This window comes from Protopterus annectens, chromosome 3.part1, assembly GCF_019279795.1.
Source record: "Protopterus annectens isolate FY-2018-M chromosome 3.part1, PAN1.0, whole genome shotgun sequence".
Classification (NCBI taxonomy): Eukaryota; Metazoa; Chordata; order Ceratodontiformes; family Protopteridae; genus Protopterus; species Protopterus annectens.
Genome location: NC_056732.1, coordinates 353,090,241 through 353,107,892, shown reverse-complemented (window position 1 = coordinate 353,107,892; position 17,652 = coordinate 353,090,241). Strand labels below are relative to the sequence as shown.

Here is a 17,652-nt window from a genome sequence, read left to right as displayed (position 1 = left end):
TGTCAAAGATAAATGAGCAGAACTGCTAGATTTGTTTGGAAACTTTGACAACTAAACAAATGTGAGGGGAAGACCTAGAAAGAAAACCAGATTACAGCTTCAAATGCTACACAAAACTCTGCAACTTACCTGCTTTGTACTGAAAAATGTAAATGTACTATGGAAGGCTTTTTGCAGCTTTTAAGTTACCACAAATCAAAGCAATGGATTTAAAAACAAAAACAAAAAAAAAAAAACACCACTCTGCTTCTAATGGTCTGAGAATCCAGTATCACACGTTCACTGCAACTAAATGCAGGAAACAGCACTTTATTTATTACATTCAGCATCCATCATATTAAGGGGACACACTGAGAAAAAAATGAAAAGCATAATCAAATGAGTATGGCAGTCCCAATCTCAGCAATTTGGGGGTACAGCAAATTAAAATAAGATATACTAAGAGTGATTCTGATACATTAGTATAGCACACAGGCTATCAAGGCATGACGTTTACAGATTACATATATTGTTCTGGGTAAACTTTTCCTAAAATTAAGTGATACATCCTTTTTAAGTAACACAAGTAATGCAATATGAGACACTTGAGAAGCACCCTTAGTTTTGTCTGATTACACTGATGACTCACTTCTTGGTTAAAATGTAAGAAAGAAAACAGACACCGTATGATAAACTTACGGAGAAAGGGCTTTAATTTACATGTACAAAGGGGCAGCATAGCTTGACAGCAGTTGTTGTTCTGTTATATAAGCCAAAGTATCAACTTCTGGAAAGGTAAAGAGGTATGATCATTGACATAATGGAAACGCTGAATAACGGATTAATTTTCACAGAAACACATCCCTTTCTCACATCAAAATGGATTTTTTGGATAGTACTATCAATTCTCTAGAAAAGATGGATGTAGTAGCCATCCATTTAATAACAAGGTTATTCTATCAACCTCTGAAGCACAATGCTACAAGATCCCAAGAAAGATCGACTCACGCACACAGAACACAAAAACACGAGTTATGTTTATATTGTACAATACACCCTTACTACTAAACAGTTAAAAAATATATTCGGATTTTCAGCTCATTGTCAAAATCTTATTTGCCTGTTAACTAGCTTTACAGAGTAATAATCCTCCATTAGTGCATGACTTTCTGTTGGATAACAAAGCACTGTATCTGCAGAATTTATAAAAGCATGTGGCAAGCCTCCTGGGGAATTCTATTACTGAACCATAAGTTGCTATAGTGATATTGCTAAAAGTAGCCAGGTGCTTAGCAAACAATAGGGCTGTGATTTATGTTCCATCCAGTTTTGTTGTACTATTGTCTTGGATGAGAAAAACAAGAGTTTAATCTTCACAAGGATATTAAATATTTTACTTTGACTTGAGCTTACAGAAGGAACACAAAAGTCTGGTTAACAGAACTATTGCAACTATAGCCCTTGTAGAGATCTTGCTTTACACCCTTCTATTAACCTGTCTATTTACCATTAAACTAGTGTACATAAACACTGCTTCCAACACAGTTTTTGCCCAGATTCATATAGAAACAGCTCGCAAAACTCCTATTCACACATTCTCTTCTTCCCTTAGGAACTGAAACACAGATGAGAAGTCTTTGCTAGAATAACCCCTTAAGCACATCATCCTGTAGATCTGGTGGGCCACTGATCCCAAGGGTACTGGTGTCTTCGTATTGGTGGCAGAGTTCTGAGCCAAGCCTAAATCCTGAAAGAAAAGAAGGGGAACATGTCATAAAAATGCTTTGCATTTAGAAACTGGAACCAATCATCTACATTGTGGCAATCTGTTATTCATTATTCAAAACAACAAATTTACTTATCAGTGCAAACCACAAGCTGGATTTTTTTTTCAAAATCAGGTAGGTAGGCTAGACCAAGGACCCTTTTCAGTTGCGACAAGGTCAACGAAGCACAGATGATAATATAATAACAGCTGTTACAAGTGAGTAGATAAGATACTTATATTTACAAGCATAACTTTACAGGTGTGTTACAGATATACTAGCACTACCAGCTGTGTAACTGCTTAAAGACATATATTGTCCAACAATATAATTACATTGTGACTGTTGTGTGCTAGTTTGATCTGATTGGTAATTTCATGTATCCCTGGTTAGAGTCTGAAAATGGTCCAGCAGAATCAATACTCTTATCTGGTCAACAAATATAATCAACAAATAAAATAAAATAAATCTTAGTGAAATATAAACAATATACATATTTACCATACTTATGATGTTATGAAGAATACATATCCATACATATCAAAAACTAGGGATGTTTTATACAGCCAAACACTCTCACAGACACAACTAAAACTACACTTTCCAATATCGATCTCCTCCCCGCACTTCCTTATGGTGTTCCCATCCTTAGTAACCTTCAGGCATCAAAAAATCAAAACTTGAACAATGCTATAACAAAGTTGCCAAATTTGAAGCAAATGCCCCTTTCAGAACCCACCACTGTGTTACACTAAAATGCCTAAATTGGTTAGAACTGCCTAAACAGCTTCTTACAACCTACAAAATTATCCAGAATCCATCTGCTTGTCCAGCAATAAATAACATTCTACACAACTATGTTCCCAGTTGTTCATTACAATCCAATGACCAAAACCTCCTTTTGGCTTTTATTTTGCAGACATCAAAGCTAATATGCCTGAAGAGTGGTTGACCAGGTTTGCTAATGACTGCAAGCTGGGCACTGTTTATTCCATCATCCACTGACACTAAACTGCTCCAGTAAGGGCTGAAATATGTATATACCTGGTTTACTAAGAACGGTCTCAAGCAAAATACAAAGAGCACCATGGCAGTGTCTGGCCAAAAAGCTACTCCCACCTCATATGTTTCAAGTGGTACTCATCTTCAGAGACTGACCTTGGTACTTATGTAGACAACTCTCGCTCTCTCTCATTAAATCATTGTGCTTCCACCATAGTCAGGAAATCCTTCTATGTGGTGCAGTTTTTCGAAGGGAATATATTCAAGATCCAAAAAGGTTATCTTACAACCGCACTCTTCCCTTACTCATCCATCATCAATTACAATAATCCCTTTTGGTTATGTCCAAACCCAGGCATACTATTCAAATGGAAAAGCCAGAACAATTTTTATAGGGTTGCCACCTTTTCAAATGCCCAAAGTGGGACATTTTGTGTAGAAATGTCAGATTTTCCAGGACAAAACATGCCCATGACCAGTACAAAGGATGTAACTTCACTTTTTTGCCAAAATAAAAGCTTATTCTTGTAGCGTTTGAGTTACTTATGCTATTTCATATAACATTTAGGTGTTTCAGATAAAAAACAACTGCTTTATGAAACTATTAAAAAATGTAGGAAATATTTTTGTCCAAAAATCTCAGGACATTTGTCATTTTTTCATAGGACATAAGTGCCCAAAGAGGGACTGTCCCTCGCAAAGTAGGACAGGTGGTAACCCTAAATTTTTATCACCAAAAAAATAAAGAAAGAAGCACCTTAAATATTTCAACTACCCCAATATATCAGCACAACTCTCCTTATATTCGATACCAAGGTGACCTGCATCTCTCTTTTCAAGCCAAGACTGACACAGTCCTATTAGATCTCTTACTTCTTCACAAAACCACAGCTCCTACAAACACCCAAATTGGGGACCTATATTTACACCAACAAATAAACAAAACCTGCTGATAGGACAGGTTCCTAAATGAACACGTTCCTGTTGTATGGAATAAATTATTACAAGTCTAGCAAAGTACTACTTTTGTCTGCCTTTAAGACAAGTCTTGATTACTGTCTAAGATGACACAAATTTACACCAGGGTTATGGATGGTCTTGCTTGATTTGGGAGATGAGCATTATTTAAGAACTCAGAGGCTAACTTTTAAATGCATCTGCTTAACGGTGAATATGGCTAGGAAGCTTATGGTCCCTGTGATTGGTTGTTTTGTACTGCTCCTATGTACCTACCTGCATTTCGACATGTTGATACAGTTTTCCAATGAACAGCATATGCTCTTGCCATCCTCTCCAGGGGAAATATTCCATTGTAATGTTAAGGTTTGCTTCTAGACTTTGAAAAGGTTAGGAATGCAACACTATCACTCTAGTATGTTTGCAAGATTCTAGTGGGAGTATGGAATGAGGAACAGGATGCACATTTTGGGTTCAATATGAACTGACATTCCTGCAAGCAGCACATATGCAGCTTTGGTGGAAGCAGCATAAATCACCACAGAGACTATCCTGTATAGCTTAGTTTGGTGCTACCACAGGGGTTGATCTAAGGGAAACCTCTAATTCTCTGGATAACCCTACTCTAGTGATCTTCAGCACTTATAAAGAAATAAGAGATACTCATAAGCTCAACAAGATACAAAGTCTAAAAAGTCTGAAGGTCAAGTTTGTCAACTTCCACAACTCTACTACAAATTTTATTACAGCGCTACCATTGCAGGTTCTACAAAAAGCCAACATTCCAGGTTATGACACATCTGAAGGCTTTGTTTTCTCAAGCAGACTAATATGAGAGACAGACACTTCAGGGTCTAGATGAAAAGCCAGTTGGGCACTGAAACATCAATGACGCCCCTCTCTATCTGTCTATTATATTTTACCATCAACAACATTTTTATTCTTGTTAAGCCTTCTGTTTGTTGATGTTTTTAAAAATGGGAAAACTGTATATACTTTGATTCTATGTATGTTTTCTGTAAATGACAAAACTGTATATACTTGCTTCTATATATGCTTATCAACATTGTCATTATTATAACAATTTTTGATTCATCAGTAATTCTTGTTATGAATGTCTACCTATTGTAACTACTACTGTTCATAATCATGGAGCTTTTCTCCACAGGCCTCCGCTGGAAAAGAACTTGTGTCCAGTTGGACGTTCCCGGAATTCAAATGTAAAATAAAATAAATAAACAAATTTAATCTGAGAACTTCGCTGAGATATTCTACACTTGTTCAAGCAACCATTCTGCATTTTAAAAGATCACACCCAATCCAAGATCACTTAGAGAAAAGGTAGTCAGTGAATGCTACAACAGCAAGTGATATATCCTGCAAATGATGATGAAATAGACAGAATGCTGAAACCCAGGATAAGCCTCATACCTTCAGTCTGTTTAAGAAACAAAGAATCACAAGCAGCGACTTTAGTTATAACTTTTTGGGTAGGTTGAATGCCTACTTAAAAGGAATTCCCCTGCACGGAAGTGATTGCACGGCTCAAAAACACATGGTCAACAAAAAGCAGAAGCCAGCAACTGTGAGCTGTATGAACTAATTTAATTAGTTAAAAAATAAAAAACCACAAAGATAACAGACCGGTTTCGGCTATGGTGTTAACCTAGCCTTCATCAGTGTAAATACCCAAAACATCTTGAGGTTCTTTTATATACATTGACATAATTAGTCACAACATTTTATTGGTGAGCTCATGAATATTCATTGGTATACAAAATCATAAATATTCATTAAGACCAGGCTGGAAAAGTCCACCTAATTTTACAATCCATTTCTTTTCTTTTATATTTAGTTTGCTGTGCCAACCAGATTTATTAGATCTGTCGCCTATTATTTTATCAATGATAGTAAAATGAAATCTTGCCATGGTATGTTTAAGAGTGTGTTTATACAGGGCGTTACTCATTCTTTTACATTTAACAAATACGTAACTTGAGAGGTCTGGATGTTTGTCCTATGTAAAATGCATGACAACTGCAAGAGGCCATATATATAATCCAATCCCTGCTGCAATTTGCAAAAAACCTGATGTCATATATAGTACTGCAGTTGCTGCTGGAGAATTGTTTAGTTTTTAGCACATGTTTACAATGGCTACAATGACCACATGGCATGCAGCCCACAAGTTTATCTCCAGAAATTAAGGTTTGGGTCGTATTCTGGTTAGTAGCATCATGGTAATGCTTGTAGTGACTGAAATGAGATCCAAGATTTTTCCCCCTTCTAAATGAAAGCATGCAGGTCTCGGATAAATGTGACAAAACATTGTCAGCTAGGAGGATGTTCCAATGTTGTCTAATGGCATCAATGACTCTATTTGTATTTCTGCCGTATGTAGTAATGAATCGTAGATTGTTGTTTGTGTTCTGTGATTTATGTTTATACTTAAGAAGGTCTTCCCTGTCCAAATTTGCAGCATAATTGCTTGCTGTATGTACATAACCCATACTGTAGCCCCTTTCTTGAAACCTATTCGACAAATCTTTGCAAAAAACCTGAAAGGTATTTTCTTCTGAACAAATATGTCTCATCCTAATAAATTGAGACTTGGGGATGTTTTTAGTGATATGTGCTGGATGCGTGGAGTAAGGTGTTATATTCTGGATATTTTCTGAATACTTCTGTACGGAGGGTGTTATCCTTATTCCTTGTTACCAGCACATCCAAATATGTGATCTTGTGTTGGTCATAGCTGATGGTAAATTGTAAACTCCATTTACTGTCATTGAGATACTCAACAAATTCCATCAAGTATTCCACATCAGACCTCCACACCATCTAGCAGTCATCCAGATATCTACTCCAAATATCAATTTCCATTAAATAAGTGTTGTGTGTAACATCATAAATGATTTGTTCTTCTAATGTTTTGTGTAATGATGCCATTTTCTACTGCTGAATCCAAAAACATATCTATTTGATGTTTAAACATAGATGTTGGATCACGAGGCATTTTGATATAATATCTGGCATCTTCCAGCTGTCTCTGAGCCTCAGCATCATATTAGGTCCAATTCATGACTACCACAGCACCAACTTTTGTCTGCAGAGATGATAACCAAATTTTTGTTATTGGTAAGTTCCTGTATGGTTAACATATCTGTCTTTGAGAGATTGTTAGATTTGGGGTGAGTCATACCCGAAGTAAAGTATAGATCTTTGAGAACAATATTTTGGAAAAGACTCACAAAGGATGCATAGGTGGGACAAAGGTGGATTTGTGGTATTTGAAATTATCAACAGTATCATCATCATATTTTTTGTCATGAAAATACAGTTTTAAGTTAAGCAATCTGCAAAATGCTGTCACATCTTGTGCAAATATATCTTCAGGAACAAAAAAATCTGGTATAAAAGAAAGACCTTTATTTAGCAAAGCGGTTTGTGAGTCAGATAATGTTGCATCAGAAATATTTAGTACATTTGTTTAGCACACTTGTTTATTTGTTTGTCAATAGTTCTCATTCCCTCCAGTACAACTCTTTTGAGTGCGTACCTTTAACTCCTAGTGGATGTGGCCTGTGCCTTTAAAAATGAAGTTATCACCTTACAATTCTAACAAATACTCATTGACAGAGGTCAAATATCAATACAATTGTGTATGTCATCACGTATGCTTCAAGATAAAATATTCTGATACCTTGTATGAATCATGGTTTTGGAATTATTAATGCAAGTATGAACATGTAATATTTGACGCCTAGAGGAGCAGTAGGGGGGTAACTGCAGATGCAGCTGGAGGCGTCACTCAGATGTAATGAGTTAAGCCCTCCAAACGTCTTATTTTTTCGATGTTTCCTGCCTCCCCTCTTGTAAGGCCTAAAGGGGCCACACTGTTATTACGTTTGGGGATGGGGGAATCTGAGGTTTGCTGTGTGTCCAAATCCATACCAGAAGAGGAATCAACCCCCCCCCCCCGATGAATCAGTATATGTATTGCGTTTTCTAAGAATGGACTTGGGACGTTTGCATTTGGGGGTGGTATTAGTTTTATGATAACCACCTTCAAACCTAACATGTCTAGTATGTTGAAAGGGATGACCTTTGTCATAATCTATTTGGTCCCTTTGAAATTTTTTGAGTTTCCTATCCTTGAGTTGTTGTTCAAAGGTAAGTAAGTCTGAGCTGAGTTTAGACAATTGGGTGGAAAAAAACAGTTGGTCCTTGTATTGATTACCGTCATCACATAATTTGCTAACATTAAGGATTTCCCTGTTAATAATACGCTCATAATATCTGGATAATGTTTCCACAAATTTCATGGAGCAGTTTTGTTGTATTGTTGACCATTCACTGGTTAGTTGTTCATCTAATTCAGTTATTAATGGCTGAATTTTAACTCTAAGCCCTCTGGGAGTTATCCCTTTAGCCATGTACGCTTTGAATAATTTAAGATGCCATACATTGGACCTTAATGTTCTCATATTTCTATTCAGTTGTTGAAACAACTTTTCACAGTGGGTTTTGGATTATCTATGGTATTAAAACTATTGTCATTGGGTCATTCTTCTATCCCAGAAATGCCCAAGTCTTCCTTATCAGAAGGGAGCCCAACCAAGATCCGATTTAGATCCATTATGAAAATAAAAAAGGGGATATTGGATATAAGGGTATAAAGGAGCCACACAGACTCAAATGTAGGTCAGAAACAAAGTCAAAGATAAAACTTAATCAAATTGAATGTTTGATCAAAGTCAGAAGATGATTCACACTTGTATATTAGCCAAAGACCAATTTCAATTATAGAAAAACTTCAAATATAGAGAAAATGAATGCAGTACCACGTCCTAGAGATTGAAAAGATTGTATGTGGAAACAGGGCAATAATGGCCAGTAGAACTAATCAATTACTGAATCCAAACGAAAAGTTTTGAACAATATGAAGTCTTTTTGTTGTGTCTTTCGGCTTATCCCGGTTAGGGGTCGCCACAGCGGAACTCCGGTCCGCTAATGTTTGCTAGTGGATTTTTACGTGCCGAGTTACCAGCCCTGATGCACAACCTTCAATGAAGGCACGCTCATTCACGCATGCCTCCACACAGAAGACACTCTAGCTGAGAATCGAACGAGACAACGTCTTACTGTGAGGTGACAACGCTACCGCAGCACCACTACCGCGGGTCACAATATGAAGTCTAAGTTGTTAAAAACAGCCCTGACAAGAATACTCATACATAGATCTTGTCGGCTTGCATTGAATGTATCATTAAAATGTTTGTAAATTTGACCTCTGATAGTGGACAAAAACCTTGCCACGTCCAGATCCACTTATAAATGAATAGCAAATGTTAGGACAATAATGGTAACTGCAGTATAGTTATATCACAATGACCCTTGGTAGGTACCAAATTATTTGTAGAAATTACAATCCGAATTTGGCTAAATAAACATGTGTAAATCAATAAGATATAGTTGTCTGTAATCTACTAATGAGTCCATCAGAAAGGCCCATTGTCTATTTAAATCGGAGTCCTATAGATTGGACAAAATAAACTGACATGGGGAAATTTGCTGAAATATATATCACATGTACATGTATCGCTCCCTCAACCACTGTAAATTAAACTGATGTAAAGATAGGACTAATATATTTCGTGCAAAATAATACTGTGTTATATTATCTTATTTAGTGTGACCTCCCTATATAATGTAATATACTTGTAAGTGGTCTCAATATGTCAGACAAGTCCAAAATAATTCACAATATTATTATTAGCATCTGCAATATTTAAATTCCCAAAGCTGTATCAATAAGAGTGACTTAGATATACTGGCCATCTAAGTTGTCAATTGGGGAAGTATCTAAATGTAGCCTTATTGTGTTACAGATCCACACTACAAAATATATTAATGAAACCTAAAAATTTTTGTAGTAAGAACAACATTGATTTAGACCATGTCAGGCATTCAATTATTATATGAACAATGCAATATTAATTGTCAGCATGAATCTATATACGAGTCCCAAAGTTGTATTAGCCTGATATCTTTAACAAAATTGGTCCAAAAAAATACATATAAAGGATTTGTAAAAAATAGTCAAAGTTTGCCAGCCCGTCTTACAGGTCTGATAAATCCTGGTTCGTAGGACAAAGAAATGTAATGCTTGGTATAATAGCGGCCTTAGTATGAATAGACTTATTCTATCCAATCATATAGATATATTGCCATTATATTAGTTGAGCACACAATCATTTTTTGTTTATTATAGTTTTTAAGACAGCCCTCGGCCTTATGTATTTGTTGAATCACAAGGTGATAACCCTTCAACCTGCAACAGATGACACAGCTTTCTGTATTGGTGAATCAGATTGCAACACAATACCCAACAGCAATAAAAAATACATGTGTTTAACAGTCCAAACAAAATACCAAATAATATCTTTGCAGTGAAAAAATGGTATTATTTGCTTATAAAGTTCAAAAAATGTTGTTCAAATGTCATGAAAAACAGCCCATGATAATGTAACAAGTGGCCAATATTAAAATTAGTTCTGCACAGAGTTCCTGATGTTATCCAAAAGCTTTGTAACCATTCGTTGTCCATAAATGTTATTTGGATGTAAAAATCCACTTTGGCATGCTCGCAGCCGTTTTTCAAAAGTCCTATGTTCACACTATGCAGAGATTAATAAGGTTTTATAACCAAACACCAACACACTGATGCACCCTGATACACCTCTGATAGTGTCCAGATGAAATATATACTATAGACTAGCAATTTAACAGTATTTCCATATTAGTGTAATGTGAAAAAATGGCCCATTATAATGGAGAAAACTCAACAAATGGCCTATAGTAAAATTAGTTTTGCCCCAAGTTCCTAATATTATCCAAAAGATTTGTAACCATTTGTTGTCCAAAACATATTAGGACATAAAAATCCACTTAGACATACTCACAGCCGTTTTTACGGAAGTTGTGTGTCTGTGCTATATGGAAATATGTAAGGTTTTGCGACCAGGAACAAGCTGCCAACAAGCTGCCAATGTTAAACACACCAATAAACCTTGATACACCTCCGATATCGTCCAGATGAAGGAAATCATGTACATTTTGGACGTGGTACAAAGCGACTATAGTTGGTGAAATCCTAGATTGAGAAGGCCCAGCAAAGTAACAATGAAGCAACTAGAGAAACTATGCTCAAAGTAATTTAAATTTGTAGACCACAGTCATTAATTGTCGAAAGAAAGTCCTCGGATCGGATGTATAAAGCAAATGATTATATCCAGCCAAAATAAGAGCTCGAAAGTAATGGAGAATCTGGTAAAAATTCTACCCACACAGCAAACCACAGACTACCAGCAGGAAGCAGAAATGTGCACTCAAAAGGAATTCCCCTGCACAGAAGTGATTGCACGGCTCAAAAACACATGGTCAACAAAAAGCAGAAGCCAGCAACTGTGAGCTGTATGAACTAATTTAATTAGTTAAAAAATAAGAAACCACAAAGATAACAGACCGGTTTCGGCTATGGTGTTAACCTAGCCTTCATCAGTGTAAATACCCAAAACATCTTGAGGTTCTTTTATATACATTGACATAATTAGTCACAAAGTTTCATTGGTGAGCTCATGAATATTCATCGGTATACAAAATCATAAATATTCATTAAGACCAGGCTGGAAAAGTCCACCTAATTTCACAATCCATTTCTTTTCTTTTATATTTAGTTTGCTGTGCCAACCAGATTTATTAGATCTGTCGCCTATTATTTTACTTATACAGCTCACAGTTGCTGGCTTCTGTTTTTTGTTGACCATAGGTTGAATGCCTCCCTTAAGGATGAGGTCAATGATGTCCAGCCCTGCTGAGTCATTCATTACAGAGGTGTGTGAGGCATGAAGACAAACAACCAAAACCATTGCAAGCACTCATGTCTACAGTTATGCTGAACCATTCAATCAGTTCTTGTGGCAAGCTGCACCCAGCTTCTCTGCAGAGAATCAAGGAAAAGAGAAGGTCTTGCATAACTAAAGGGAAGGCCCCTTGATCTACATCTGTCACCAGCCTCTGAAGGAGATGGAGGAACAGTGAATGAAAGGCTTGCTTTAGGTATAGCATAATCTTGCTGAACTTAAGGTCAAATATCGCACCAAGCAACTAGAAGTCTGTACATTAAGTCCCCACTCCCCAGCAACAAAAATGTCCAAAGCACATGGGGCAGCCAATGTAGCTTGAGCTCTTGGGAGCCCATATCATTCCTACATCTGAATAAAAATTTCCACAGGGAAGGGGTCAGTCAGCACCACAAGCATAAGCTACTTGCTTAGAATGGAAACAGCCTGAAAGACCCCTCAACTAGAGAAAGCTTTCTCTGAGAATGTCTACTTGGGACTTGGGGGAATTCCAGAAGATATATTTTCATGCTAGGAATCCCAGTCAGGGCAACGCAAAGTCAGTGTCATAAGGAGGGGACTCAAATGGATTTCCTCCCAGCAACCTACTGTCAATGGCTGCCAACTGTCACGGCTCTGAAGCTGAAGGGCAGACCCAGGAGTGAACACTGCCCTGGCATGCTCTTACTAGGGAGGAGAGCCCGTGTTGCTGGGAACTCCTCCATAAAGAAATGGGAGACCCTAGAGTCTTAAAAACCAGAACTATGCACTCCTGGGTTGATTGAATGGAGAGTGCGCAGCCCACCCTCTCCCAGAAGAGTAACAGCCTCCTCTGTCCCTTTGGGTGATGGAGTCCGGATCTACTTCACAGCTCACCAATAAGATGTCATGAAGAAGTTGAAATAACAGAAACATGAAAAATGGAGGTCAACCAAGACATGGTGCTCACCCCACTGCTTAAATACAAAGGGTAGTGCCTCTGGAAGGTAAACGAGGAGATTCACCATACTCCTATGTCACTGGGATCCCAGCTACAGAGGGTAAACTGGTCAGAATGCTAAAGACAATTAGCACTGCCTAGGGGCAGGGACAACTGAGTGCACTTGGTCCTGCACTCAGAGGAACTGCAAGGCCTCTTCTATCCAGAGCAGTGGTTCTCAACCTTCGAGAGTCTGCAGCCCTGTAAATTATTTTTTTACAAAATGAGGGCCCGGTTCCAACAAATTTACTCAAATACCTTTCCAAAGCAGGAGGATGTCAAATTGTCAGCAAAACACTATCACGTACATAAGCCAAATATTTATATAGGCACATTATCTAATTTAATAAAGATAAATGCATGAATCTCTCAATTTTAAACACTAGTTCCAACAGCAACTAACATTTTGAATGAAAAAATGCAGCACTTATAACAGTTAATTTCACATTAAAGAGATCTGCAACTAACAAAGAGGTTGCTGCTAGCAAACAACTTTATATTTCATTGTTTCATCTACAAATAAAGTGCCTGTTGCCCTTGAAGAATAAATTGCCTATGTTACATTAAAAAGATGACAAGCTAGTAATGCAATAGGGAATGGATGGCAAATTGATAACACGTTCATACTTAGTAGGTATCTCCACCAAAGACAGCATTCACTCCCTTTAAAGAACAACACAGTACAGTATCAGCAATCCATCTACATACTGTGGGAGTAGAACCCACAGCCTTCTGCATCAAAAGCAAGTATACTACCTGTTGTGCTACTAACAATGCAAACAGACTTGGCATAAGCAGCACAAAACTTCTGTTCCCCTGAAGCACTCAGCTCCTTATAAAGTCCACTTGACACACAACTATATCTCTCAACTTTGCAGCACAAGAAATCTGGAAAAAGCCAAAATGTATTGGGGAGGACAAAGGCCCAAAACCACGGACACATTTTAAACATTGCTTGTATAATCTTAGAAAGCTGCTAGAATAAAATGTTGTGTTACCATGTGTTTACTGAAAGACTGAAGACAAACTTAAATGGTTATCATTAAGTGAAATCAGTTCCCACGGATTTGCCAGAAAACCACAAATTTTAAGAGGAACAAACCAAAAGTATGAGCCAGACATTCCAGACATTCTGTGAAAATTTTGACAGTTGAGAGTTGTGGACTAAACTCCTAGAATCACAAGTGGTGGTATGGCTAGAGAATTCAGGTTCTTGCTTCTTGTACCCAAGGTACAGGGTTTGAGCCTGAGTAACCCTAACTACAACATGTACCTAAACAGGGCATTTTACACACACAAACACACAGACACACAGCAATAAGAAAATACACTTGGCAGCAGCAATAAGAAAATCAAAATCAACATACCCCACACTGGAACAGAACACTCAATGGCAGCAACTTATTTAATTTGACAGCAGCAGCAAAAATTTCAAATTGCGCAGATGGGCAGGATGTCTATGTGTGCTTGACGTGATGTGACCAGACCGGAAAGAATGAAGAATGGTCCCGTTAAGAAGAGACAGTACCAAAGGTAAAATAATTTTTTTTTTTTTTACTTATGTAAACAGTCACTCCTGTAGCCACGCCACTGCATTCTCACTCTCACACACTCACTTTCTCATTCATACATGCACTCACTCACAGACCCACTTTCTCATTCATACACACATTAAAACTCACACATTGCTCTCACTCTTCCGATCTCTCTCATGCACCCACTTTTTCATTCATACATGCATTCACGCACACATCGCATTCATTCTCTTCTGATCTCTCACACACCCACTTTCTCATTCATACACACATTCACTCACACACCCACTTTCGCATTCATACACGCATTCACTCACACATTGCTCTCACTCTCTTCTGATCACACACACACACACACACACACACACACACACACACACACACACACACACACAAAACACACACACGAAACACACACACGAAACACACACACACAAAATACACAGTCTCGTGCGTTTTCACTCTCAAACTCCAGTGTTTCTCAACCGCTTGCGACTTGGTATAATTGATGCCATAGCCCGACAGTTGAGAAACACTGTTCTAGAGGAGCAAGGCCCAAGCTAGAGATGAAACAGGCACCAATAAGGAAAGAAAGGTGCTGCCTACTACCAAGGAAACTGCCCAGAAGGAACTGAATTTCCTTCCAAACTGCACACTCCTGTCAAAGGAAACCTCAAATAAAAGGATGCCCACATAACGTCCTAGAGGTACAATGTTAGGCATGACATTTGTCAGAGACATATGACCATGCCCTATGACCCTGTCAATGCATCCACAGTAGACAGCATCTCAACTGGAGCTGCACCTGCAACTATCAAAGTGCCACAAAACCAACCAGAACTACCTCCATCAGAAAGGCATGGAACCTGGAGAGGTGAAATGAATAACGGGGGATCATAAACCATAGTGTGTTAGACAGAAAAACACTCTTACCCATTCTGTCCCCTTGCAGGGAGGGGGAAAAGAACCTGGCTTCTGGCAATATAGAATGCTTGTTGCCAAGACCACAAAGGACTCAATCTTGGACTATCTTGTGAGGATATCTACTTTTCTGAGACTAGCAGCAGACCTACAGGTGCCCCATGCTTCCATGATAAAACAAACAAAGGCTGGATCCATGACAGAGAAGACAGGGGAATCTGGGGGTGATACATCCCAGAACCAGTCTGAGCTGAGGACAAATAAGACTTAATGTACAATGCAGGCTCCTTACAGAAGGCCTTGACCCTACAAGGAGCTAGAGGGATATTGAAAGCTTCATCCTTGCCCTCCCCTAGGCATCCAGCTGAGGAGAGATACTTGAACTTTACAGTGCTGGAAGTTAGACTACACTAATTCATATAAACATGGGGAGCTGGGCCAAACAATGCCTTCCTGCCATTGTGGATATGCCAAGAGTTGCATGTGTGGGGGAAAGGTCTGTGCCAAGATCACGAATGGCATTAAGCCAAAGCCCATCAGTGTAAAAACACTCATCCCCAAGGATATTTCCAATATCTTGGCAGATAGATTCAGTGCTCACTTCACCCCCATCTCACCCCCAAAAGGGCCCATCTCAATACCGAAAGATTGCCACATTCCGGTAATAACGGCCACACAGGTAAAAAAACACACTCTTCAAAGCTAAGAATATAGCATCCAAGGAACCAGACGACATCCCAGGCTGTGTACTACATGAACTACAAAATGAACTGGCACCTCACCTAAGTGTCATAGGTAGCTACTAGGCTATCGGCCCAAGGGCCTACATAAGCCTAGCCAACAAGGTTCCCTGGCTTACGCCACCCAAGAAAGTTATTTTCCTGTCCCACTGTCAAGCAGAGACACAGAAGTGATCCTTAGGGTGTATTTCCTATTTCCCATCCACTCATCAAGATTTTTCTTGGAGAGTGCTAATGAAGAACTTTGCTTGACATAGATGGGTAGCCTGTTCCAGAGTATGTGAAGTATCTGGGACAGGAATCTATCCCTCCAGCATGTCCTGTTTATTGTGGTGACAAGGTTTAGTTCCCTAGAGTGTGTAGCTCGGAGGGATTGGGATTTCTTTAGGTGTAGCATGTCCAACAGCTCTGGGTTTGACATAGCTTTATATGTTAGGCAGACATCACCTCAGAGTAGGCGATATGCTATGGAGTAAAGCTGGAGTTTTTTGAGGCGGTCAGTGTAGGGCATTTGTTTGAGGCCAGTAATCCTCTTTGTGAGGTACTTCTGTGGCCTTTCCAGCTGCTGCAGGTGTCTTGTGAGGTACATTCCAAAAGGGGCGTTGTACTATATAATGGGTCTAATGAGTGTCAAGTAGAGGGGAACAATGACCTTTTTTTCCTGGATGAGAATCCTTTTATGATGAGGTGTCCCACGTAGAAGGACTTCCTGAACTGAACTAAATCATGTTTAATCATAGCCTTACCTTAGGCTTCGTGCCCACTGAGTGGCACACAGCTACAGTTATCCCACTCCACAAGGGGGGATCCACCTTGGATCCTGGGAAATACTGCCCAATCAGTCTGACAAGCCTGATCTGCAAGGCCATGGAACGTATTAGGTGACATTGGCAACCTTCAAACACTGGACCCCACCCAGTTTGGGTTCATGAAGGGCAGATCCTGTCTCCTGAACCTGACTGACTTCTTCAAATCAGTCTCCAGAGCTGTGGACAAGGGTAAGGTGGTCCACATAGCCTATCTGGACCTTGCTAAGGCCTTTGACACCATCCCCCACTCTGGAATCATAGATAAACTTACTAAGCTGGGCATTAATCCCTAGGTCACTCGATGGGTTGCCAATTGGATTACTGACAGAATCCACACTGTAAAAGTAGCCGACTCCAAATCCAGCTCCAGAAAACTGACAAGTGGAGTACCTCAGGTTTCAATCCTGGGACCGCTCTTGTTTGGCATCTACTTCTCTGAAGTACAGGCCAACACTAAGGGACTCTGGCTAACAAAGTTCGCAGATGACTGCAAACTAGGAGTCATTACTGAATCCCTAAACGATGTGGATATTCTACAAAAGGGCATTACAGAAACAGATGCTTGGTGCCAAAGCCATGGGCTCAAGCTCAATGCCAAGAAATATATAGTTATCCCCTTAGGAAAAAAACATGTACCTGTGAATTACCACATAGGTGGCAGTGCACTAAACACCGAAAGTGTGATAAGAGACTTAGGGACACAAATGGACAGTGGTCTCACCTTCGATAACCACATCGCCACAACAGTCAGGAAATCCTTCTATGTGGCACACCTCATCACTAAGGGATTTTCATCCAGAAAAAAGGAGGTCATTGTCCCACTGTACTCATCCCTCATTAGACCCATTACAGAATACAACACCCCGTTTGGTATGTACCTCTCAAGACATCTGCAACAACTGGAAAGGCCACAGAAATACCTCACTAAAAGAATCACAGGCCTAAAGCAGATGCCCTATGCTGACCGTCTAAAAAAACTCCAGTATTCTGTTGCATATCATCTACTCAGAGGCGATCTCTGCTTAACATACAAGGCCATGTCAAACCCAGAGCTGTTGGA

General features: G+C 39.0%; 1 protein-coding gene across 1 annotated transcript in view; it reads right to left on the bottom strand.

The window, feature by feature from the left end:
• Positions 1-669: 669 nt before the first annotated feature.
• The window catches only part of HIBADH (3-hydroxyisobutyrate dehydrogenase), a 1,358,718-nt gene continuing 1,341,735 nt past the window's right edge, over positions 670-17,652 (bottom strand). Inside the window, exon 8 of the mRNA XM_044066811.1 lies at positions 670-1,726. Within this exon, the coding sequence (XP_043922746.1) occupies positions 1,568-1,726 (159 nt within the window). The 3' untranslated portion in view covers positions 670-1,567. The remainder of the gene's footprint in view (positions 1,727-17,652) is intronic.